Here is a 26,641-nt window from a genome sequence, read left to right as displayed (position 1 = left end):
TCACTAAGTAAAGAAAGGAAATGTAGAGAGAAGACAAAGGGAAATGGAAAAATTGTACAAGTGGCTTTGGTTTAAATTCAGATTAATGGGGGTCAGTGGTTTAACTAAATATTAAACAAAACATATAAAAACAAATGCCTTTTTAAAAAAGATTTGAGATAAAATTTATAAAGCCCCTTCAAAGCACTTGAAATATAAATTTGGGGTCCCCGGGGCAGTTCCAGTCTCCTCTGGGCTGCTGGCAATGGAAAGTTTTCACACATGAGAAATGGCTCAGGAGCTACGACACCAGTGACTGTTCCGGCAGCTTCACGTGTCCTTTGTGGGCAAAGGAGACGGCTGTGTAAACTGCAGCGGAGCACGGTGCTGGTATAGGGGACGGCCACGGCGATGCAGTCACTGTCATCCCAAGCCTCACACGGGCAGCAAGTGGTGTCCAGGCTAGGGAGACATTTCAACTGAAAACATACATGCTAGGGGCCATGTTTGTCATTCAGAGCCTCCGTTTCTTTCCTGACTAGTGAAGCACACACAGACACATTCCAAGAAACCAGGGAGTAAGCAGTGGCTACCTTGACCAGTTTGGGCCTCAGGTACCCGTTCCCGAATGACTCGACACGCGTCGTACACGGCCGTGGACGGCTCAAACTGCATGGTCTTCACCACGTTGCAGTGGCGGACACAGATCTTTAAGGACAGGGCCACCATCTTCGTAGGTGATTTGAAGACTCCCACTTAGAGCGCCTGGGGAACACAAAGAGACAAACCCTGCTGGTCAAGATAATTGTTCGTCTAGAGGGAAAAACACCAGACTCTGAACCAGCTTTAAAAATCAAAAGAGAACATGACAGCAATTAAAGAGCTTTGGATACAAATACAAATTAAAAACGAGATTTTTTGGAAAACTTTAAAATAAGAGCAGCATGCAGTTTGGGGGTTAACATTACCACAGTATGGCAAATCGAGTCCCTTGAGAGGTAGGGACACAGAAGTCACCAAGCCTCCTTCACTGAGGCTGCTCCCTACTTGGGGTTTTCTAAAGGGCCCATTGGGAGTGGGATTTCCCAGGTTCTTCTCCTTCAGGCGAGGGCAGAGAGTGCTGGGCACCCACAGCTGTCTCCTGAACATGCCTCTGGCAGCACCCTCAGTGCCCAGGCACCCTGCCCACCAGCTCCTGGGGACTGAGGAAGAATCACCCACGCCTCCACTTCCCACAGATAAAGTAGGTATGGTGATATCAGCCCTGTTTAATTCATGGGGTAACTGAATCCTGAGGGGGCATCAATGCCAGACCAATGCAGAGCCACCACTAACGAGGCCAGAGTGGCCCATTTTAAACACCTGGTGTGGCAGGCAGCTGCCCGCTCTTCAGGGCTCTCAAAGGGAAGAAAATGCCAATTCAGTTGTTACTTCATTCAGACAAACTACCGGGATATTTTGTTACTCATCCAGTGCAACGGCTTTAGAAAACAACAGGGTTAGGGTAGGTTTGAATTAATTCATGAATTATTTCCTTTTAAAATTTAAAACCAACAATTGAGTGCGTTTACTTTGAGTCGGTGGCTGCTAGTTTATTTTGACTACCTGCGCTATCCTGTGGCCAGAAGCTTACCCCTCCCAAGCCGGCCTCTGTAAATGTGCACCTTGTGCACAAGAGGGAGGCACCTTCTCTGCACCTGAGAACCAGCAGAGACTTACCCAGCTACCTGGCATCCTGGCAAACGGAATAAACACTTTCGGCCAGTAGCTGTTGAGTCCTAGAGCTGCACTGCCTAACACAAATCCATGGGAATTTCAAGCTCACAGTCTTTTGTCTTTTCTGAGACAATCTTCAGGGGGTAAAGCTGTACCTTGGAGCACCCTCTATGCCTCCTGCTCACTTAAGAACGCAAGTGCCAAGTGAGGTGACCAACACGCAGAGAGGACAACAGGCTGACCGGCAAGCCCAGAAAAGGGGTGCCTCTAGGGTGTCACTGCTTAGCAGGCTAGACTGATTGCTGGCTTCCTGACAACAGGTGACTAAAATCACTTGGATACAGAGGATATTTTTAAACAGATGCTCTGGCATGGTGTACGTATACTCTCTGAAGCAACGATTCAGGCCATGCAGCAATAAAGTCATTCTGACCTCTACTGACATTCTGAATAAATTTTGCCTGTGAAAATGTGAGAATATTTATTACTTAAGAAATGTTAAGATATACTTCTCAACAAACGATAGCAGTGCTTAGTGGGAATCTGCCCCAAACTGAATTAATTTTCTACAGCCTGGGCAATGGTGAGGTTGTTGACACAGCAGAGAAGTTCAAAATCTCCTATGATTTTCCATCTATAGTATCAAGAATTTTTAAAGCCATATATAAAAGGCTCTGTCTGACTCTCTTTGTGCAGGCACATCCAGCCCACCAACTCCCCAACCGGGGAAAATAAGATTTAAACTGTAGAAACAGATTTGCTGTAATGTTGATCACTCAATGGGATAGTTTGTCCCCTGGGGCTGACAACAATGTGGGGTTTCATGAACCCTGAAATCTGTGAGCATGACTGGTGGTAAGATTCAGTGGGGAAGGCCACGAACTCGATGTTGTCATGGATGCAATTTATGGGATGCACCCCAGAGGACGGGATGATTAATCTCTTCCGTTCCCTGAGACTAGGGAGTAGTATGAGTGTCCCTGCATGAAGGCTGCTCCTCCTAGGCTAATCATGAGGTGTTCTGAAGAGCAAATGAATGGTCTCTATAGCCAAGCAGGGAGACAGATTCAATCAAAGGGAAAGACAGAGAGATGACATGAAGCCACAGTAGGACAGTAAACACAGGCGCTCAGAAGGAAGCAGGGACGCACAGGGGAGTGAAGAGAAAGGGGCAAATGGGGAAGCAGAGAGCAGACAGAAGCAGGAGACTACAGGATGGGGGCTGGGGAACACAGGAGAGAAGCTCGGAGAGCTGGGAAGAAGGGAAAGAGAGAAGCATAAAAAATACTTATACAACAGAGAAGGAAATCTCTATCCAAAACAACTGGAAAAAATGAAGACGCTGTTAACCGCGGTGGGGAAAGCAGCTGGAGGCACAGGTTTGGGGTGTACTCAGTGGAAAGGCAGATACAAAGAAGACATAACAGGGTGCTCTCATATGTAAATCCTTAGAACTAGAAAGGTCATCTAGGGAGTAGGCAAGAGAGAGAAAGAGACCCAAAAACTGTGACCTGGAAAAACATTTTAAAATCAGAACACGGAGAAGGAACCAATAAGAATGGCTAGTGGTAGATGAGGGAGAATGGAGAGAGGGTAGGGCCAGAAGAAGGTGCATCGAACAGGAGGGAGAGATCGATTGTGCTAAATGCTGATGCAGCTCAGGGAACATGAGAGTTGGGACACAGCAACTGCATCTGGCAGCTTGGCAACATCTGGCAGCTGAGATAAGAGCAGCTTCCTGGAGGGGTGAGGCCAGAGCAGCAGGTTCAGGAGAGAGGTGAGGAGAGGGGCTGCCCCAGAAGGTAGGAACTCATCTCCTGAGGAGTTGCTAGAAGGCGTGGAGGAACAGGTGGTAGCTCTGATTCACGCTTCTAAGGCTTTTACCCAGACGTATGCATCACGGGGTTGCTGCCAACTGCATATCTACACATTATCTGCATAGACATGGTTTCCCCCAAGTGTGGTCCTAGGGGCAGTCCCAGCAGCGCTCAGTGCCTTTCCTGGGGGCAGGTGCCTCACCACACCTGATCTCTATTCTGGGCCCTGTGCATGCTGCTGGCTGCCTGGGTCTGTGCGAGTGCAGAGGAGCAGGCAAGTCTTGGTCGGAGGAGAGGACACTGGACTAGGAGTACATGGTTCAGGTACAATGCCAGCTCTATGATGCCTTGGAACTTTGGGCCCCATTACCTCTCTTCTTTCTGCTCATCAGAGAGCAGGAAGCCACGGGCTCCCCTGCAAGGAACTGCCCAGAAGACGCTTGGTGTTTGGTCAACTACTATGGGATCCCGCTGTCTCCACATCTTAACATCTCACCAGGGAGGCCACGGAATAGAGGCCACTATCCTTAGTTCAGGGCAGGCGCTCAACAGAGCAAGGCGCACCAGAGGTTCATCACAAGGTTCACGTCCTTAACTTTGGTACCGTCTCAGGAACAACTACTGCAAACACCATCATTATTGCTACATGGGAACATTTCATACAAAGACACCAAAACCTGTCAGTCCCTCTGAAAGAGCACTGCAGTGGTCGAAGACGAAAAGACTCCAATTTCTTCATCTTTTTCTCAGCTCTCCATTTTATTATGACCAAATGTTCCCAAGCATGAAGTAAAAAACAAGACCAGCAGTTTCCTTCATGGAAATGTGAACAAACTGCAAATTATGTACACAAAGCATGGTTTATAAGCTATACAAGTATGTATAGGGACAAAGCATTATTCTTCTTATTCTTCAAGAGGATTACTCATGTAGGAAAAGCTCAGTGAGGTTGAAATCGAAGTGCACGGGGATTCACTCGTCACCCCACCGAGCACCACTCATGGCAGAGGGAGATACTTACAAAATGGAGACTTGCCGGAATTAAGTGTCCTGACTTATGACAAAAAGAAAGTAGGATTAAAACGTGACCTGGGAATGCCAGCTAAAGGTGGGTATGTAATTTCAACACCTGTGAGAAGTTTCACTGTGCATCCACCAAAGCCTTAGAAAACGACGCAGCTCAGACAACACGTCACGATAAAGCCGGATGCCCCCTCTCCGTCACGATTGATTGAGGACAGCACAGCACTGGTACAGAAACCCGCCCTCGCTTCCACTTGCCTGCATCCTCACCGCTCCGCTACTCCCTGGCTCTGTAGGCAGGGAGCCTAAGAGAGCTGCCCAGGGTTCCTCTTCGGGTTCGGCTGCAAGGCAGCTCATAGTCAATGTGTGCCCCGTTCCTTGTAGCGCTGTCCTAGTCTAATCCTGCCTCTCTTTTGTGATCCTGTCCCTGTTATTTTTTCTTTTACCCCAATTTGAATGTATGCTATCATGCGGGACCTTAAGTACTTTTTGTTTGTTTGTTTGTCTTTTTGCTAAAAGACACAGTATAAATCCTTAAAAGATGCATTACTTTCCTTTTCATAATCTCTTCTCACTCGGACCATTTTTGCCCTGACTGTATGTGTGAAAGCTGCCTGGACCAGCAGAAACCCCTCTGTGCCGTCCTTTGTGAAGATGAGCCACTGGAACGAGTGGTGAACCTCAGACACTCTCATGTTCAAGTAAACACTTTTCAGTCCCAGGGAGCCGTAAACAGCCCAGCATGATGGCAGCAGTGCCAGCTGCCCAGCCTCACCCAGTCCGCCCTGGGACAAACAAGCCCAGCTCAGCCAAGGCCTCCTCCTGTCGGAAAGAAATGCCCACTATTGGTCAGGGCGAGCAGCCGCCCCTTGGATCTCTGCCCTGATGAGTGAGGTGCTCCAACCCCACCCCCGCCTTACCAATTGCCACCCTGAGCTGGTTACTTAATTGCAATCTGCCTCAGTCTCCTCCTCTATAAAATGGGAGACAATAATGGATCTACCTATAAGCTTGCTAGAGAATTAAAGAAGTTAATACACGTCAAAGGCACATAGAAAGTACAGGTGAGGGTTTGACGTTACTATTAGTCATGGGGATTGGAGAGACACTGGAAGTAGCATACTGCGTTCAGCTACCACCTGAGCTGCGAACTTCATTTCACTGTTAATTTTGCACCTGTTAGTACTAGATACCATAGGCATTAGGTGGTCAACACTGAGAGGATTCCTGTCTAGATAGAGCTTCTAGTAACCCTATTTATTACACAGTTCCTGAGTTCATCCTTATGCAAGTCACACGACGGGCTTTCTCTAGACGCAGAACTCTTTAGGAGGAGCTGCGAGGCTGTTCGAGGAGCAGGCAACTCCTCACACCCAGGCTGTTCTCTCAGAGGCCGGTCGGATTCCCTCAATGCAAGTGCACTGAAGAAAGAAATCACACCCTACAGGGTAGGGCTGGCAGCACAGGAAGCCCATGCACAAGGGCAGCCTAGGGGAGGCGCCATTGACTAAATGCTACCCTGCAGAACAGAGGTGTACCCTGGCCTACCAGGACCAGTGGGCCAGGCCCCCGTGCCTCAGTGGGACCCTTCATCTTCAAGAGAATAAGGGCTGTCCACCATCCCCATCCTCTCCCTCCAGCCACCGACTCTCTTCCGATCTACTAGAAAACCGCTGCATCAAATTACGATGCAGCCCATACCTGCCCCGTTCCTTACATCTGCTCGCCTCTCAGCAGGAGAAACACAGCCCTGTTTGATAACAGCAGGCATCACATAACCAAATGTCAGAATAAAACGTGGGCCTATATAAAAGCTATCATTTGTCTATGTTTATATCTCAGTCCCCTGTGAATACTGGTAATTCTGCTCTCTCTCTCTCAAAAAAAAAAAAAGGTCCTAAAAAGAGCTTCCCCTTCTCTCTATCCCCTACCTGCTGCTCTTCTGCAAGGGAGGAAGAATGGCTCATCTGATAAGTAAGAATGTATAGTCACTGGGTCATAGCTACCCAACTACCCACAGGTGCCTCCAAAGCAAACGCCAACATCTCATGCACTCCCCTGTGTTGCCTTCCTGGGCTGTCTGGGCTCAGGCCCCTTTCGGGTAACACTCAGACTCCATATCCTGAGTCCACCAGGCACACACAGGACCTGTCTGTCACCATCTAGGAAGGTAAGTCAGGTCAACCATTCACTGAGAGTCAGGTGTCTTTGATTCAAGGACAGGCCAAGAGAAGAGAAGGCCCAGTGTCTTATTTTGGTCTCATCTCCAGTCTAGCTTTATCAGGGAGCCAAAGGCCTTCCTTAATAATCTTGCCTCCTTACCAGGCCCCACACACCACTTCCCAACTAGTGAGAGCCCTGAGGGCAGAGTCCGAGTGGGGAGACTCCCCTAGTCTCCCACATTCCCAACTTCTTAGCTCTAGCTAACAAGCGGCTCAGGGAAAACAGTGAGTGAACACAGCTGATGTGACTTTCCCATGGGGCTGACGGCTCACTTACACAAAGACCAGGACGGTCATGCTCCCTTTGCAACCAGGATGGGAAGACCAGAAAACCAGACAGAACATTCACCTAAGAACCTCTCTTTAGTTCTCCCTAGGGGAGGCATCAGAGGCCAAGACAATTGTTTGACTTTGAATACTTAACTAGAAATAAGTCATTAGAAGTTCAGGTGGTAAAGGGGCATAGGAGAAATGATTAACCATCCACACACGTGTGAACTTAGTGGCAGGCCAGGCAGGTCAATAAAAATTCCTACCAAGTGGTTGGTTCATAGGGCTGCTTTGCAAACCCCGTACAAGCCCCGTAATCCACAGGGCCACCACGGCGGGACACCAGTAATAAGACATATACACAGCACGGTACCAGGAAGGCATTTGCCATGAGAAGTGCATGTCCCCCACTGTCCTCTGAGAGCACGGACTCTATCATTACAGCCCCCTTTGGGTCTTGAGGCCCTAGCACAGTGCCCAGCACACAGCTGATGCTTAGTAAATGTTTGTGGAATTAACATGCACTCCATGGAAAGATTTAAACAGATTTCTAAAAGTTAGTCATTAGGAATTATTCACACTAACATCCTAACTGAAGGATGAAGAGAGGGCAAACACTCAGTATACCCAGCTATTTTTACTCCTCAAAAATCTGTTCCATGGACCACAGAAGCTTGACCTCATGGCTTACAAGATGAAGTTTTCCAGTTTGACAAATCAGAAACTCAAAAAAGAACCAGAGCCACCTCAGTCAGGAATATCTGGAAGCTCACCGAGGGCAGGGACCATGTGTATCGCTTACCACAGTATCTGCCACAGAGGAGGACTTAATATGTACTTAATGTATGGGTGGGTGGAGGGCAAGCCAGCCTTCCTACCTCCACTAAGAACCAATAAGCATGCTTACAACACGGAATACAGAATGATGGGAAAAGACCTCTGATACTGTTTTCCGTTTTCAGATGAAGAAACTACAATACAATTTTGAGATCAAGAGACGTTCTCAGGGTCACACTGCTAGAAAACCACAACCAGACCATCCACATCGCCAGAATGAACAGAGTCAGCTACGCACATGGTAAGGCTGAAGCCCCCCAAGGTTCCTCAGAACTTACCCTCCTGCCCCCAGCTGGCTCCTAGCTCTGTCACCCAGAATCCCATCAGTAAGTGTACTGCTGGTCATGAAGATTTGCCCCAGTTAACCTCAGTGTAAAAGCAGACATTTACATTTATCAGCTGTCGTTATCTGAAAATGTTATGTTTCAGACCCTTTCAGACAAATTAGCTGAGAGCTGCCCTTCATTAAAGATGACCCCTAATTACCAGGAAATTCTGAGGAAACAAGGGTGGTTTACTGCTGACTGACCCAGAACTCTGGCACTGCTGAGGAAGGTGAGCAGAGATGAGCGGGAACAAGACCCGCTAAAAGGAAGGGAAGCAGACGCCTATGTGTTCATAGCTACGATTCTGCTTGGAGATGATGTTTAATGCATACAGCACTCTGAAATGCACGGGCAATCAGGTTCAAACTGCGTGCATACTCCAAGGGTCAGCGCCCCCCACCCACCCACTTACGCTGTAAGAACTTTCCACTTTAACAAAACTGATCCATCTTCAATCCCTGCAACAACTGCCTCTGTTTATCCTGTGTGGCCTGCATCTGTGTGAAACGCACCACCCCACTTTCTTCTCCAGTTCTTCCCCGTTACTCCCCCTTCTAGCTCTGCATCCAGCTTTGCTTCTGTAAACGAGTGTTTGCAACCAGCCCAGCAGGCAGGATCCCTCTCCTCGCCTAAGCTCCCTGAACACTCACATCTGTAACCCTGGCTCCAGCACCAGCCCTCCCAGGCTGAGTCTCAGTGGAAGAAACAGGAGCTGCTACACCGAATGTCCATTTGGTGTTGAAGAGTTCATGGCACTTCCATACATGTCTTTGTCCCTGATGTGCTCAACAGGTTACAAAGTCAAACCGATTTCATTTTTCGTCCCCACGTCACAGACAAAAACAGGATTGGGGAGGGTAGGTAAATTCTGGCGTGTGTGTGGAAGATCCTGGCATTCTCTGTCAGCCCACGCAGAGTGCCCAGCTGGCTCCCCAGCCACCTCACTGCTCGCCCACGGTTGCTGAAGCAGCTGAACAACCCTCCATACATCTCAGCCCTCTTGGAGTCTCCCTCCCAGTCCTGCTATTTTCTTCCTTGTACAATTAAAAAAGGAAGAAGACTCCTAACTGAACTCTGATTTTGAATTCTTTTATACCCTAACTCATTCAAATGATTTAAGGCTGTTGCAAAACCAGATATGATAGAAAAATAAAAGGTCAGGTCCAAGAAAAAAGAAGAAAAATAAAAATGAAGGTCAAGACCAGGAGAATTGTGAATTATTTATCATTCGTTTGGGTAACTGGGAATAAACTCATCTCATTATTTTCATTATTTGTTGTTTTTTTCCCTGACCCTTGGTGACAAGCCCATAAAACCCCAGGAAAGCAGATTCTCTAGGCTACTGCGGATGCTAATAAACATGAGCTTGGTCACTACGGCACACCCCGCCGGGATGGGAACAGATAGACCAGCTTTTACTTGGGAGACACAGAAAGCTTTGTTCTGCAATGATCTGGAAATAAATATTCAATGTGTTCCAGACTGAACTTGGAAGAACGTGTGAAAAGGACTTCATGCAAGTTCCTTCTCAGGTCACCTTCTTCAAGCCTGTGCTTAATTTAATGTTAAAATAACAGTGTGGACTTGGATTGTGAAGTGAAAACGCAGATTACTGCGTTTGGTTCCACTTCAGAAATGGAAGAAGTCTCCCACTTCCCAGCTCCATTCTCTTTCACTGAAAGGGGCTTCACTGCTGACCGCTGACCAGCGGGGAAAAAAAAGAGGCTACAATCCCACAGCATCACACATCAGTCAAAAAGGAATAGTGCGTGTTTAGGCAATGATGAATTCGGAAGAAATAGAGAATATTAAAAACACATGCCTGCCACTTTCTTATGTTAATCCATTGGCCATAAATCAGAGGGCCATTTTTGTTACAGCCCAGACCTAAAAATCTGGCACTTAAGTAGAGAACTGAAACAAACCAAGCAACTTAACCAAAATTTACATTTCTGGAGATTTGGAGTCCATCAGCATATTATCATAGTAGCAATCAAGCATTCAGGCGTGAGATTAGATTTTCCAAAACCCTCATTTTCTCATTTCAAGACCACCTCCTTTTATGTCTAACAATTGCAGTGTTTCTGTTAAACTAAACCTGGCCTGTGGTATCCCCAATCTCAGACCTAGAAGTCATCAAGTCCAGCTCTCTGCAGGACAGGTACATCTTTGCAGTAACTTTCCCATTCCCCTGAAGTAGTAATACATAATATATATTTTCTATAATTTCTTAAATAACAATAGCAGCAAACATGTGTAAACAATTAGGTGCCTGACATTGACTCAAGCCGTTTCATAGGTCAAGTCTGAGTCTTCCACAGAACCCCATGCTAAGGAGTTTAGGTTTCATCCCAGTGAGGCAACCAGGACACAACGGTTATGTGGCTTGACAGAAGCCACTGTGCTGGGCACTCTGCCTCCTTCTGTGTGTGGTTTATAACAGCAAGGAACATGAAAATATACAGTACTCATGGCAGGTTAGTGGTAAAATGGGTGAAGTAAGTATTGTTAACGTTTTCTTAAATTAACAATTGAACTCTCACATGTCGCAGGATTACATGCCATAAACTCATGTAAGCACTGTACTTAATGATTCATTTAGCCAGGATCATCAGGCTTAAGAGGTTATGTCTCCTAGGTAACAGGCTCACACAGGAGGAAGGGGAGGTTGAAACCCAGGAGTGTCAGAATCCAGACTTCCACGTCTGGCCACACCCACTCAAAGATAAGCTCTGACGTTCCACACGTCTCCTACCAGTGCTCACGCATAATTTTATGTAGTTGAGATGACACGCTCTATATAATTCTGTATCCTGATTTGCACCCCCATTCTGGTTACACAATTATCATTTCCCACAGTATTGCAAACTTATTAGAAACATTTTCAATAAATAAATATTGAAATGCAAGGCAGCATAATTTATTAGCCGAACCTTTGTTTTTGTGTTTATCAACTACTTACAAGTTTTCATCATTATAAATAAGGCTGCAACAGGATTTTTCTATTGAAAAACTCGGTTCTTAATTTCAAATTTCTTAAGCTAGATTTCACTTTTTGAAAGGAATCGTCAATATTTTGAAAGAGCAACGCAGAAGGTATTAAGAATATATTAGAAAATGAAGTCTGAAGGTATGGATGTCAGCAGTTTGATTTATGGGTTAGCTAAGTGAATATCCATTAACAACGGGGAAAGCCAATAATCAGTCTGGATTTTACAGTTCAATCTACCCCCCAGGTGCTGCTAGCGAGGGCTCAGGCTGGGAGGGACCGCGTCAAAAGACGGAATTGACAAAGGCAGGAACTGAGGGAAAGCCATCTGGCACGGGCAATAAACCAGATTTACAGACAAATGGCAGAGGAAGTACAGATGCTTAACATAAAATTTAAAATATATTGTGGACAATGGAAATGACAGGCAGAAGAAAGGCTTGGGCTAGACTTTACTAAAAAAAAATAGTGCGGATGTGCACAGTAAATGTCAACACTCTGCTTTCTGTAAGCCCAAGTTGCTAGAACTCCTTAGTTGATCGAACCAGAATTACAAAAAGACATTAACTAAATTAAAGTACCTTAGAGTACTGTTTTCCTATATTTAGTAAAACAAAGACAATCAGAAATTTTACCAATTTCGTCAGTGAGGGATGGAAAATATTTACATTTCCAAATGACAAAACCAAATCAAACTGAAGTCTGTCTATATAAATACTACTACATCGGGAGCACGGGGAGAAGCGCATGTGTCCCCGTGGGAGATGACATGAAATGATGGGCTCTGATAGTGTCGATATTTATTACCCGTCTCTGCAACCTGCACTGATTCTTGGGAAATAATTTTGAAAACAAACAAAAAAGTGAAGATAAAGCTGGAAAAGTGGCAGAAGAAATACAGTCAAGAGAGAGGGACACACAGGGTCAGGATCGCAAAGAAACGGCAGAAGAGAAACGGCGGGTGTGAGAGCCTCCTCCACGGGAACTAGGCTGCGGTATTTGGTTGTCTGCCCGAGCTGATGTGTAAAAATGGATATTCAGCCTGTCCTGCAAAACAACACTAACGTAACGTTATTGGCTGAACTGTGCCACCCCTCCCCCCAACTCATTTGTTTAAGTGCTAATGCCTAGAACCTTGGAATGTCACCTTATGTGGAAATGGAGTGTTAACAAAGATAATGAAAGAAAAATGAGGTCACGAGGGTGGGTCTTAATGCAGAAGGTGCCCCTATAAAAGGGGAAATTAAGACACAGGACACATAAAAGGAAGGACAATGTGCGGAGGAGACATAGGAAGGAGACAACCATCTACAAGTCAAGGAGGGGAGAGGCTTGACACTGGTCCTTCCCTCACAATGCTCAGAAGTCCTTGATCTCCGACTTCCAGCCTCCAGAACCAGGAAATGATCATTTCTTTCGGTTAAGCCACCCCGTTTGCGGTTCTTTGTTACGGCACCATTAGTAAACTGATACTCTTAGCCAGGCTAATTATGGTTTAATTCAGGTTTTAATTAGTACATCTTTCCTAAATATAGAAAATGAGTACAATTTTGACATGAGTTAACTAACATCTGTTTGGTACCCACAGGGGGACTGGTTCTAGGACGCCTGTGGACACCAAAATGTGAGGATGTTTAAGTCCTTTACATAAAATAGCATAGTAAAAAACCTACACACACCCTCCTGTATGCTTTAAATTACCTCTAGGTTATTTATAATACTCAATACAATGCAAATCCTATGTAAATAGTTGTTCTGCTGTTAAGGAATAGTGACAAGGAAAAAGGTCTACCTATTCAGTACAGACACAACCATTGTAGGCCTACGACTCAGTACATGTCAGCGACAATGTGACGTTTTTTCAAATACTTTTGAACTGTGGTTGGTTTAATCCACAGATGCAGGGCCCACAGACACAAAGGGCTGGCTGGTACAGTCAAACATACGTAGAAATCTGTGGGGAAATGACACACACATTGTGTGTATGAACATGTAAATACAGGTATACATGTAGGTAGCGGTGTAGGCAGAGGCAGAGGAACATGGATATGTTCCTTCCAAGGTCACAAAGCTAGTGAGTGATGAGGAATGGGACTCTCACGGGGCATATCTGTCTAGGGTCCATGGCCTTGCTATAATACCACTCACCAAAACCAGACTGCAAATAGCAAATGCCTGTCAAAGGATGGTAGGATTAAAGATATATAAAATTTAGAGTTCTGACAGACAAATATGGGAGAGAGTATGTAAGTGTTCTATTGGGGTTGTTAAAAAATCCAAACCTCACTATAACATTCTCAAACTTGAAAAGACCATAGATGGATGATTACTTGTGATGCAAAAGGCATCCTGACTTAAATAAGAATCCACTAAGCGAGAACACTCTTAGGAATTCACATGTTGAGTCCCCTTGCTTGTCATAAAGGTCCCCAGGGGAATGCTGCCTTTAACTCTTTGCACCAAGGCTGGTTATAAGGGCTCCAGACGTAAGAATGCTTAGTCTGCTTCGTTATCTCAGTGGGCCTCAACTTTCTCAGGGTTGGATCAAAATTTAACATTTCAGGGCCCCATGTTTCAAAAAAATGTTATTTACTCCCCAAACTGGATGCAGTTGTAATAATCAACTTTCTAGTTTATAGTCACCAGAGACCTATCCCTGATCAGACTGTATAAATCCTTTTTCCACACCAGCTGCAGGAACTCGAGCCAAGCAAAAGAACACAGCTTTCCCTTGGCCTGCCAGCCGCGTTTTCAGGATTTCTGAACTACAGAAAGCGTGCTCGAGGACCCTCCAAGTAAAGGAGAATTGCTTTGCTTCCAAGCTCCCTGTGCAGGCCTCCACCCTCGCCAAGGAAGGCAGGTGAGCACCTACTGAGGCTGGGCTCTGGGCTGCTCCAAGGCTCTCCATCCATTATTGTGGTTGTCAAAGCAGAAGCATAGGAAGCAGTGACCCAGGCAGATAGGGCTGAAGCCAAGACTGGAAGAAAGGAGGCATAAGGGAAGCAAGACAGACCAGGTCCAGACAGGGATGGGAAGCTAGATGGGAGGAAAGCTGGATGGAAGGGAAGCTGCCAAACTAGTTTACTTGCCTTGAGGGAGACATTTAATTACATGTCCAGGTTCCCCTAACTGTTATTATCCTGGGTCAGAAAGGTCTGGCTAAATATTTCAATGCCCCAGAAAAAATGATTATAATAAAAAATCCTTTTCTTTTTAGTTTTCTTCTGAAAGACATGTATAAAATTTACTGAGGAAAAAAAAAAAGTCTCTTCATTCTCTTTCCCTTCCAGCAACGACTCTCTCGATAGCCAGTCTAAATGTCAAAAGAAAGAGGCATCTTCTCATGAAAATATAAATATTTATAGGCAGCATTACTCCATCCCCCCTGAAATGTTAAACAGCTTCTCCATTCTCTTCTTTATTGATTTAGTTATGTGGTACACAATAATCAGAAAGCAGAAGGGAAAAAAAAAGATAATGGTAAACTGAAGTCACCAGGTCATGCATCAAATAAATGCAGACCCCCCACCCCCCCAAAAAAAGTTCATTAAGTTTCTTTGTGATATATCCCCAGAGAGCCGTAACAGAAACAAGAAGCTAATGTCAAAACAAACTCAGCCTCGGACCATTGGAGAGTGGCTGCTCAAGTACCTTCTTCTGTGATTGGAGCCTCTAAGCCCATGCAATTCCTCCTCTGAGATACATGTTCTTAAGCTAAGCTCCACTAGCCTGGTTGTGGAGCCAGTGGGAGACAGAAGAACACGGTGGAATGATCATATAAACCACGGCCAGGGGATGTGTGTGTGTGTGTGTGTGTGTGTGTGTGTGTGTGTGTGTGTGTGTGTGTGTGTGTGTGAAGTCCTCACTCAACTCCCAAAACGTATGGACGGCCCTCCGCAACTTACTTGCCCTCCATTAAACTCAGATCTTAAGATCCAGTCTTAAACTCAGGTTTTCTTGGATCCTTCTCCTGGCACCCAAAGTCTAGCTCTATCGGCGTGGCCTGCTCACTTCCCAAGTGATCAAGCCGACCTGGGATAAGCAAAAAACCACAATTAGTCAGCACCATGTTTGTGCAGCTCTTCCAATAGTTATGGAAGAGGTCCTACTGTATTATCCACTAGCTCTATCAGCTTAATTTTTCCCCAAATCAATTAATCATTATAAAAGACTAAAAACAAAAGAAAAAAATAACACAATCATGAAAATAGATGCCAAAAAGAAAATCACTGTTGACAAAATCCAATACCCATTCATAATAGAAACGGTAAGTAAACTAGGAATAGAGGGGAACTTTCTCAACTGGATAAAGGTTATCTACAAAAAAAAAAGGAAGAACCTTAAATGCAACTTACAAAGTGGAAGAAGCCGATCTGAAAAGGTTACATACTGTATGATTCTAACTATATGACACTCTGGAAAGGGTAAAACTACGGATACGATAAAAATACCAGCAGTGGTAGGCGTGGGGGCAGAGTTACATGGTGAGAGCACGTAGCGTGTTCAGGGCAGCACAACTACTCTATAATATTATCGCGATGGATATGGGTGGTAATGTTTGCCCCGACACATTGAAAGTAGAACACCGAGAGTGAGACCTCGGGTGAACTCTGGGCTCTGGATGGTTATGACAGATCCATGCAGGCCACCCTTGGTAGAAGAAAAACGTACCATTCTGATGAGTGGCGTTGATAACTGGGAAGGTATGCATGTGTGGAAGCAAGGTGCGCACGGGAAATCTCTCTGTACCTTCATCTCAATTTACTGTGTATCTAAAATTCCTCTTTTAAAAAGTCTTTAAAAAAACTTTTCATGAGATAAAATTCTCGAAACTCTATTCTCTTGGGTATATATCTATGAGCAGAATTGCTGGCTCATATGGTAACTCTATGTTTAATCTTTTGAGGAACTGCCTATTTTTCCAAAGCAGGTGCACCATCTGTTCCCACCAGATGTGTATGAGAATTCCAGTTTCTTTACATTCTCCCCAACACTTGTTATTATGTTTTTTTATTTCAGCCGCTCTAGTAGGTGAGGTGGTACCTCACTGTGGTTTTGCATTTCCCTGATGGCTAATGATGCTGAGCATCTTTTCATGTGCCTATTGGCCACCTGTATTTTATCTTCCTTGGAGAAATAGTTATTTTAATCCTTCACACATTTTTGAAGTTGGATTATTTGCCTTTTTATTTTTGGATTATTAGAGTTCTTTTTATATTTCTGATACTAGACCCATATCAGATATGTAATTTGCAAGTCTTTTCTCCCATCCCATACTTTGTCTATTCACTTTCTTGACAGTATCCTTTGATGCCCAACATTTTTTTTTTAAATTTTGAGGAAGTCAAACTTGCCTATTTTTTCCTTTGGTTGCTTTTGCTTTTGTTGTCATATTATATGAAATCATTACCCACTTCAAGGTCATGAAGATTTGCCCTTGTTTCCTTCTAAGAACTTTACAGTTTTAGCTTGTACATTTAGAGCTTTGCTCCATTGAGTTAAATTTTTATATATGGCCTGAGGTAGGAGCCCAAATTTATTCTCTATCAGCTTTTAAAACTAAGACATAACTTTCTCCTTACTCTCACTGAAAGGTGGAGGTGGGGAGAAAGGCTAAAGAATTCCAAACACAGGATGAATTTATGAACAAGAGCAGAAGAAACCAACTGAACTTTCTCTTTTGGCTCTACAATTACCTTCAGTAATAGTAGATGTCTAGTGTTTTGAGCACTGGAGTGGAGCTCAGGGCTCTATGCTCTCCAAATGACTAGCTAAATAAAAGAAAGCCTTCATACACTAAGAGATACCACCTTTAACCCAACGAAATCAGATCAAAAGTTTCCAGATACCAATAATATGGTCTGTACTCTGCCAGCCCCTAAAGTATACTATAAATATACATAAGACATGGCTACTCACTCTAAGGACCAACCTACTAGCAAGGGAAACACGCCTGGCTTCCCAGGAAGCGTTCATTCTCAAGGAGTAAAGTAGTTTAATTACATAAGCCTTAAAAAAGAAAAAAAAAGGTCAAGTTATTTTTGGGAAAGCATATTTTACATGCTGAAGCCAATAGGGCTAATGAAATATTCAAACAGGGGCACCAGCCTCTAGTGACACTAGGTTTGATTTTGCAGTGTTGCTCACGGCCGTTCCGGCAGCTCTCTCTGTGTTATACAACGGACCACCACCTCGCCAGGTTGAGGAAAAGTCCCTGACTTCGCAGACACAGAGAGATTTTCTGAATTAAGAACGATGAGATGTTAAAATGGTCTATACATTCTCGACTACCTTTAGAATATGCTCACGTATTTTCTAAAGGAATGATTCAAGGCTTAAATGGATTAGACCTCTCAGTTTTAACTGCTGCCTGAGCCTTTACTTTTTAATAGTTTAATAATTGCCTTTTCTTGGGTCCTCCAAATGTTATGAAAGTAGAGAAGATCAAAAGGTACCCCAAAACATATTCAGAAAGACGTAGGCAGATTAGTAGAAAAGATGCAAAACCAGTATATCCATTACTCTCAAGGAGCAAACATGTCCCTAAGATCTGCTCTGAGGCAGGCTCTGTAATCAAAACAGAACCACTGCCTTCGGAGAGCCCACGGCCTAGCTTCATGAGAATCTGCCTTAGAAGGTCAGAAAAACTTCAGCAGATGCCTCCTTTGGGAGGACAAACACAAAACGAATAGATATCAATAGAGAGAGTCAGGCCAACAATATGGAGCTTTAAAAACAAAACTCCCAGCTGGTAACACTGAGATAACTTCCGAAAGCTCAGCTCTAGGTTCTTCTCACAGGGGTGTGCAACCTTTTGGTGTCTCTGGGCCACAATGGAAGAAGAAGAGTTGTCTTAGGCCACATATTAAATACATTAAGACACACAATCACAAAAAAATCTCATAACGTTTTAAGTAAGTTTACAGTTTTGTGTTGGACCGTATTCATAGCCATCCTGGGCTGCATGCGACCTGCAGGCCGCAGACTGGACACCCCTGTTAGAGGATTCACCTTGGGATCACTATAATCTCAAAAGGTGCCACATGTGTCTGGCGTGGAAGCAACATCTTATGGAGAGATGGGATTTATCATCTACTATGTGCCAGGCATACAATGTTTATCCCATTTACCCCAGCCAGGGACCACATAAATTTGGTGACACCAAGGAGGTGGTGGAGCTTAGGTAAGGTCCATCTAAATTTTGCTCCACCACCAAAGTACCTGATATAAAATATGGAGTATTTAGAGTTATACCACCAAATAGGTGAGTCATTAGGATTCTTTGGGGAAACCTTGCAGGTTACCAGGACAGGGAATTCCTGGAGTGAAACAAGGTGCAGTGGACCACGATTGTTTTATGACCGATTCCCATAAGGCCACAAGGACTCCGCTGATTCTATAAGAAATAAGCAGCCTTCTGCTCTAGCGTTTGGTCTGATGAGTAGACTGGCCCTCCAAGGGGCTTTCACAAAAAAAACCCCTCTCAAGAGCTCTTCCTGAAATAATAGACTGCTCTGTCATGTAACATGGCTACCTAACTACTTCACCAAGTGTCTACTTAACTACAATGAACAAATCTTATGGAAGGGAGACTCGAAATGCCATTTACACTGGCTACTGAACTTTCTCTCCCTATACTTGGTACAGGAACATCCAATCCTTCTTCTAACCCTAGATCTTAATTGGGAGGTTAAATTATGAAGACTGAATATCTAGACCTACTTTGAAAAATGTCTTTCTTATAGGACATAGAGGAAGCATATGGTCTCCATTACATTCCATATATACTTAGAACAATTCCACTTAGTTCAGCAAATACTTATTGAAGGTCCTCTGTATACTACACTGTTGTAAGTATTAATATTATTTCAACTTTTGCTCTTGTTTCAAAGGCAGTGTCTAATTGGGATTGTGCCTATTCAAGGCACTCCAAGATAACTAGGCAGTGAAACTTGAATATGTTGTTTAAAGGGCCAAGGAAGCCTCAGTGGACATATGAAATTTTCAAAATTACAATCATTTTAGTCTTACACCAGAATTACACAGTGAATTAATAGTGAAAGAGAAAAAACTACAGTCCTCACCTTGTCACCAAGACTAAGTAACTGTAACATGACATTTAAATAGAGCAATTAGCATCATTGTTAATCTTAAACTTCTCAGTGTAAAGAGCCTTAGTATGATAACATAATTATAAAATTCTGATCTCTATATCTCAGCTATAGAAAGGAGACTGTTCGTTTTCCAAGTTCATGGTTCGTGTATTTTGCCCTTTCGTAAATTTTCTCTATTAAAAACTAAAGTCGCTGCACAATCAAAATCTTAATGGGTTAAATTCCAATGCTAAATACTTCAAAACTCCACATGACACAAGGTATGGGAAACAAGCCAACCCCTACCTGAAAAAAACTGAGAGGAGAAAACCAACAAGCAGAAAATTGCCTAATAAAAATCATTTATTCTAGAAGTTTTGACAAGATGCTTTCTGAAAGAACAAAAACTTTGGGAAATTAGAAAAGGTAAAGGAAATTAATGTACAACAATAATAATATAACATCATTATAAATGATTTTTAAATCTGAAATAAATAGAGGTAATCTGCTAGAGCTAAGAGACAAAATCCACGGCATGCATTCAGGTCTTTCTATTTTTAAAGTAGTATCTGATACATAGCAGTTCAATTTCAAAGTTAGCCTCTAAAAAGTACAAATCATTGTTTTACAATATGATTCTGTATACAGCAAACTGCTTCACTTATCTCAAGAATAACTGCAGCTATTAAATGTTACTTTCTATGAATACAAGGTAAAAGCAGAAATAAATACCTTGTTTACCTAATCCCCTCCTTGGCTGGCTCTCAAAATTCACCAACTTCCTCACCATCAGGAGGGACTAAGAGACAGCAAGAGAGAAATGGCATCCCTATAAATTCTTCTCATGATGAAGCAACTGGGACATTTGGGGTGTAACTTCACCCTCCCAAAATGCAGAATGATATAGCAAATTTAATATCCAACCTTCCTTCCTGCACACCCAGGAAGATGGATCATCCCCTTAAGAATTTTCCTTTGCCAAGAAACCAAATGGTCCAACTACTCTAACTGCATTAGCCTTTGGCGATAATGAAATTTTAAAAGGCATGTGCAATAACGGTGTGCGAGCCCACGCAAGATGGTAAAGCAAGATGTTTCTTGCTACTTTTACCACCAGCAATTACCTCAGTCCTCCCTTTGAACCCTCACAATAAGCCCACAAGTCTATTTTGGTAGAGTGCAGTTTAAAACACTTATGTTAATATAACTGAATATCTGCCAAGAGGAAAAACATCGTCCTTGTGGGAAAACGGACGCCATGCTCTTCAAGCTCCTCTGTGTCCAGTATCAAACACGATTTGCGACACCTTTAGTTTCCTCTGTATGTCAACATCACACCAGTGGCCCGCAGGTTCAGGGTCCCACTGAAAGCTCTTGTGTACGACTTCCAGGGTAGCGATCCAGGGCCTTGAAGAGCTGTGCTGTCCTTGGACAAGGCTTTTATCATCTGAGTCTCACTCTCCCCCTGTTTAAAATAAGTGGTGGGGACCAGGTGACCTCCAAATGGCCAGCCAGCATCCAAAGCCATATGTCTGGGTACATATCCTTGCTGTTGGCTTACCCACTGCAGGGAGAAAACTAACTTCAGTCTGAGCTTCTTAAGTTTGGTTGTCTCAAGAGATTCAATACTTTAGCGTTAGGGAAGGAAATAATAAAAGTCGTAGTGAGCATGTTCATTTATTTCCCATTATCCAGTCAACAGTGCTTCCGCCTGCCTGGGCGTCTACTTCCCGGAGACAAGAGACCCATGTTGGCAGATGTCGGTAAGCTATTTATGTTATTGTTCCAGCACAGTGGTGTTTCCTGGTTCTTTTTTCCTCTGTTTACTTTGCTTGTTCAGGTGAGCAAAAAGCAACAAAAATAATCCTTCATATTTTCCTCAGCCACAGAGAACACAATTTTAGCCGATATGACCTATTATTGTTGCTCTGAAAAATTAGTCAAGTGTCAATCATTTTGAAAGCCTCAAATGTATAGGCAGCTCCTATTAAAATGTCTCATATATACTTACATGTGCTAATGGCTTATATGTACTTTTTTATTTTTGATAGTTATTTAATAAAATTGTGGATAATTTTAAAATTATTTAATGCTTGCATTAAATTGCATTTTCAATTAAAATATCAATTGTAATTATACAGCATTTAAAATTGTAATCTTTTTTCTTTTTTAAAAAATATTTTACCATTTATGCTATTACAGTTGTCCCAATTTTCCCCCCTTTGCCTGCCTTCTCACAGCCCATCACCCCTTCCCAAAGGCAATCCCCATACTCTTGTCCATGTCCACGGGTCATGCACACATGTCCTTTGACTAATCCCTGCCCCTTCCTTCAACCAGTCACCCTGTGTGTGCTAACATCCAAATGCTTGAAAACCATTAGAATGAACGGCTTGAAGTCAAGGGCTGTGGGAAGACACATGCTCTCAAACTCGCCCTCTGGCAACTGGGAGAATGTAGCATCTGACCCCCCATTCTGGACAGAATGAAAATGGATTTCGCAGGGAATTCAGGTCTACCCTTCCTACAGACCCCATGTCCCCTTGCCTCCCCCTACTGCACGCTCACGCAAGGGCAGCCTGCAATCCCTTGTCCAGCATCCCTTCCTGTCTGCCACTCAGATCTCTGCAGCCTCCAGCAAAATTACATCAAGAGAGTGTAGTCTGAAAGCCTGGCTAGAAACATGGAAGCCCAGATCGGCTGAATGTGAAAGAGAACCTTATGCTTTAGAAAGACAGGAAGCGTCATTAAAATTTCTCCCTGCCCATCAGTGTCAACCCCCAAAACATATGCTGTGGAAGTTCCTGCCCTCTCCCTGCCACCAGGGCACCGAAGCCTAGCTGTTCCCAGCGGCTGCGGGCTTCCTCTTAACTCTCCAACACCACTGCACTCTAATGGAATGGACGCTGAAACCGCTAAAACCGGTTCAAGACAGAAGGCATTTCTTCCTATTCCTTGCACTAGCCACAGCCTGTGCCTTCTTAGCTTTAATTCAATTACACGGATGAATAATTAGGTCTCTGATAGTGAAAAATCCTCACCTCACACTGCAGTCATCAAAGCCAGACCTTACCCCACTGTAGGGGCTACCACTACAGGCTAGCACTTTGAGATTTCCAGTTGTGATCAAAATGACTCCACCTTGGAAGAGCTCTCCTAACGGGTTCATTTAGGCATGAGTACCCAGGAAAGTAGGTCAGGGGCCTGAGTCACGGCCTGAAGGCTGATCTGCACATTTGCTAGTGAAAAGCTAAGCCCCACAGGGCTGGTCTGCATGATTTGTAAGATGTGAGCAATGACATTTGTGGATGGGTCCTCCCGTGAAGGGCCCCACTGATACGACGCCCACAGCAGACTTGGTGACTAGCACAATGACAATACACACCCCTGCATCTTCCAGTTATCCCCAAAGCCCAAGAAACTCCCCTCAGGAGCCAAAAAAAAAAAAAAAAGCAACCTAAGATATTACTGGTACAAGAATTGTAGCTCTCAGGTCAGCAGGCTCCAGTGGCCCAAGGCAACAGCTTCTGATGAAGATGGGCTCGCTCTCTCTTAATTGCATTGTTTCTTCTTATTTGGTCAGTAGATGTCACAATGTGGTGCTTTTAGTCTTTAAACTTACCTTAAAAAAAATAGTCCTCTTCTTGTTTTTACTCTCATCAAGTGTATATGTCCATAACTGCACCCCCCACACACACACACTTGACATTGCATACAGGACAGCTGAGAAACTAAATCAGCACTCCAGTGCTTGAAGACACCCTGACAAAGCCGCAGAGAAAAACTGCCAAAGCTTATCTGTTACTGCCGTCTCCTTTTTTTCTCTCTTAGCTGATACTTTCTGTCCTCTCTGCCTCTGTAAGAGAACATCGTGTGTCTTTCCACATCTGAGACAATATCTGAGACAAAGCTACAAAACAGCCGGATCACATGCACTATCCCATGTACTTCAAGCCCTTCCTGGGCCAAAACAGCCCACCCATCTGTGGGGTTGCAGACATGACGCGTTTGGAAGAGCAGAGATGGCTTCCTTCATCAGGCAAGAAGCAAGGAATTTTTTTGAAGTGCTCCAGTAACTTTTAAATCCAACAGAAAAGTAATACTGCGAGCCATTTAAGACCAATTTAATTTTATCAAACCTGGGGACAAATATGGAAATGTGTGACAATACGCAAAGAACACACAGAGCTGCAGGTCAAACAGCGTGACTATTTCTGGATCTAATAAAGGTTAGACTTAACCCGGCTATTGAAAACCAGTCCCAATATACTGGTTTCTGAGTGGGATACAAAATTCACATGGAGCTCTATTATGAAACCACTTGAAGCCAGGCCCTTAGGGCACACCCACCCCCATCCCACTATTGAGTTATCAGATCCCTCATTCTCCTCTGCTGTGAGGTAAGTCGTGGAAATCCTGGATCTCATCCATCACACAGATGACAGACAGCAAGGGGGGAAATTGCAGGAACATCCCAAGCAAAGAACCAGCCGAGGGCAGACCTCACATCGGCGGTTAACGTGATAGACCCCTCCTCAGTGGAGTGACAAATCAACACATCTTCCCAAAATGAGAGTGCATGCGTCCTTCCCTCAGATTTTACTGTTATCAACCCTATTCTCACCCCCAGAGGAAACACAGGAACTCAAAACAAACAGCAAAAACCAAAGGTTTTACATCTAAGGAAAAACTTCCCCATGACAGTCAATTTGCTAAGAACAAAGGATTAGAAGAAAATGCATATTCTAAATTCTTATGTACGTTAGTATTAACAGTAACCCCAAAGCTGATCATCTTCACCAAATGTTGAGCTCAGTCGGTGCTGGCATGGGTTAGCTGTGACTTAAACCCAAGGCTGGATGCACGTACAGTCCATACAGGTCTGACATTTCCTATGTGAACCAAAGAGTGAACTTACAACCATTTTTCAGCAGCAGAGCCAGCTGAAGCCCACGCACAAACTTACACCTGGTTTTGTAAAATGTTAGAGCACTGGGCGAGCTGTATAGGACAAGCTAACTTCTCCTTTGATTTACGAACTATGAGATTTTCAGTAAAAATAAAACAAATTATTTTCTACATATATTCAAACCACCAGCCTTCTTCATGCTTAGTCATAGAAAAATAATCCCGAAAATAATTCTAAAGTGCTATACTATTTACCTTCACTCACCTGGTTCGGGAGATCCTGTGCCAGAGGTTTGCTTCCATTGATACAGCGATGTTTAATGTTTTTCTGCCGCAGCACAGGTTTATCCGCTGAGGGCTTAGTTAAAATCTCCACTGCCCAGTCAAACAGTCACTCCACATAGATATTAAGTAAAGCAAATCCACTTAGTGCACGTGGCACGCGGAGGGGAGGCCGCAGTGATCATCCTGATTAGCCCTGTCAGCTGGAGCAGGAAAGACAGGCCGGTGCTTACAGCCAGCTGTGCAGGGCGCACAGAGACAACGGGCAACATCGACGGCCGCCGCGAGATTGGTCTGGGCAGTGATGGATGCTCTGTGGGCAGCTTATGGGGTTATTAAGGATATAGAACTGGCTCAAGAGAAACCCAAGCTCCATCTCGTTTTATTAAGATAATGTTAGATTATTCATGATACAGTGCAGGACCAAGGAAGCTCTTGTCTCTTATCACTGACACAGGCAAAAAATAATCAATTTATATATTAAATAAGACAAGACTACTCAGTGAGTATACATGTAAGATGAAAATTATAAAACACTACCGTCTGCATTTTAAAATAAGGGCAGAGTATAGAATGGTCTCCAGTAAACAAATTTATCTCATGCCATGTTATTTAATCTATATTATTAATTACATTACTTAAGGAAGGAGAGAAGAGCCATGGCTTCCTCTGCACCCACTTTGTGCATATCAAGGGGCCACCTGTTTAACGGATTAAGGAACTCATCACACCCCAGCCCACACCCTACAAACGGGACTGAATGGAGGGTGGATGCTGGGTACCTCCCCCCACGACCCCACTAGCCCTCCAGACCAGAAACAGTCCTTCTAAAATTGCAGTTAAATGGCTGAAATCGGAAATCATCAGGGAAAACGACAACTGTAATTCAACAATAAAATATTTTAAAAAATCATCAGGAAAATAAATTCCTCTCTATATACAAACACATGCATACACTATTCACTCACACCCTTCCCCCATTTCTTTCCTTCTGTGCCCTAAAAAAAGTCCCCACTAATTACTTAATTGTAAAACATGGAGTGAATCACGTTATCATTTTCATATTCACTTTCCAAATTAAGACTAATAATCATTTCTACATTAAGAATATCAATGCCTACTAATCATAGGAATACCCTGAAGATTAAGTTAAATCGAGTAAGCTATGCCTTCTAGAGTTCATATTCAAAAGATGCTCTTGCCCTTTCCTTTGCTCCCCCCCACATGCCAGCCCTGAGTTCCATCAAACCAAGAAAAGCTTGGCTTGCGTGCGATGCCTTCCGGGAAGGATGATGGAACGTGTTTTCTTCTGGACACCAGCAAGGTTTTCCTTAATGTGTGTGCATGACACCTAACACTAGCAGAGCAAGTCTCCACTCCAAAGTGCCTTTCCGTCCCGAGGCCATCGGTGCCGTAGTAGAATTGGCTAGACAGCAACCTCCAGATTTTGTCCTCCTTTTGAGCACCTGATAGTGGGAATACAAGGTTCTATTATATTGGGCCAATTTTTCTGTGGGCAGGGAGATCTTCGCAGCCAATGGGAGCCCCTGTTCCTAGAAGCCTAGACAAAGTACACCATGCCGAAGGGTAAAACTGCACCATCCACGTGCCTCCACCATCTCTTCAGGTGAACATACTACTGTTCCATAACTGAGTTTCACAGTATGAGGACCTGAACTACCTCAATTTAAGCTTCCAGGGCACGTTTGCGAATACAGCAGTCTCCCCTTATCCACAGGGATATGTTCCAAGACTCCCAGTAAGTTTCTGAAACCACAGATTGTACTGAACTCTGTACATACTATACTTTTTTTCCCTATACATACTTATGATAAAGTTTAATTTACAAATGAGGCACAGTAAGATGAATAACAACTAATAATAAAATGGAACAGTTGTAACTAGACTAATAAAAGTTATGTGATCTCTCTCTCTCTCTCTCTCTCTCTCTCTCTCTCTCTCACACACACACACACACACACAACTGATCTGACAACCAAGGCAGCTACTAAGTAACCAATGGGCAGGTGGCATGTACAGAGTGGAGACAGTAGAAAAAGGGATGATTTAGATCCTGGGTAGGAGGGGGAGGGAGAGGGATGGTGAGAAATTTAATCATGCTACTCAGAACAGTGTGCAATTTAAAACTTATGAATTGTTTATTTCTGGACATTTCCAT

At 43.8% G+C, this 26,641-nt stretch overlaps 1 protein-coding gene across 5 annotated transcripts in view; it reads right to left on the bottom strand.

Moving 5' to 3' along the window:
• Nucleotides 1-26,641, bottom strand: part of TLN2 (talin 2) — a 412,505-nt gene that overhangs the window by 180,907 nt on the left and 204,957 nt on the right. For all 5 annotated transcript variants that reach the window (XM_053928612.2, XM_024567594.4, XM_045201599.2 and 2 more), the window contains one exon: nucleotides 573-744. In XM_053928612.2, coding sequence (XP_053784587.1) covers nucleotides 573-708 — 136 coding nt within the window. In that variant the 5' untranslated portion in view covers nucleotides 709-744. The remainder of the gene's footprint in view (nucleotides 1-572; nucleotides 745-26,641) is intronic.

The sequence above is a fragment of the Desmodus rotundus genome, chromosome 7 (assembly GCF_022682495.2).
Source record: "Desmodus rotundus isolate HL8 chromosome 7, HLdesRot8A.1, whole genome shotgun sequence".
NCBI lineage: Eukaryota > Metazoa > Chordata > Mammalia > Chiroptera > Phyllostomidae > Desmodus > Desmodus rotundus.
Note: the sequence above shows the minus strand (reverse complement) of the source record. Positions and strands in the feature narration are given on the sequence as shown.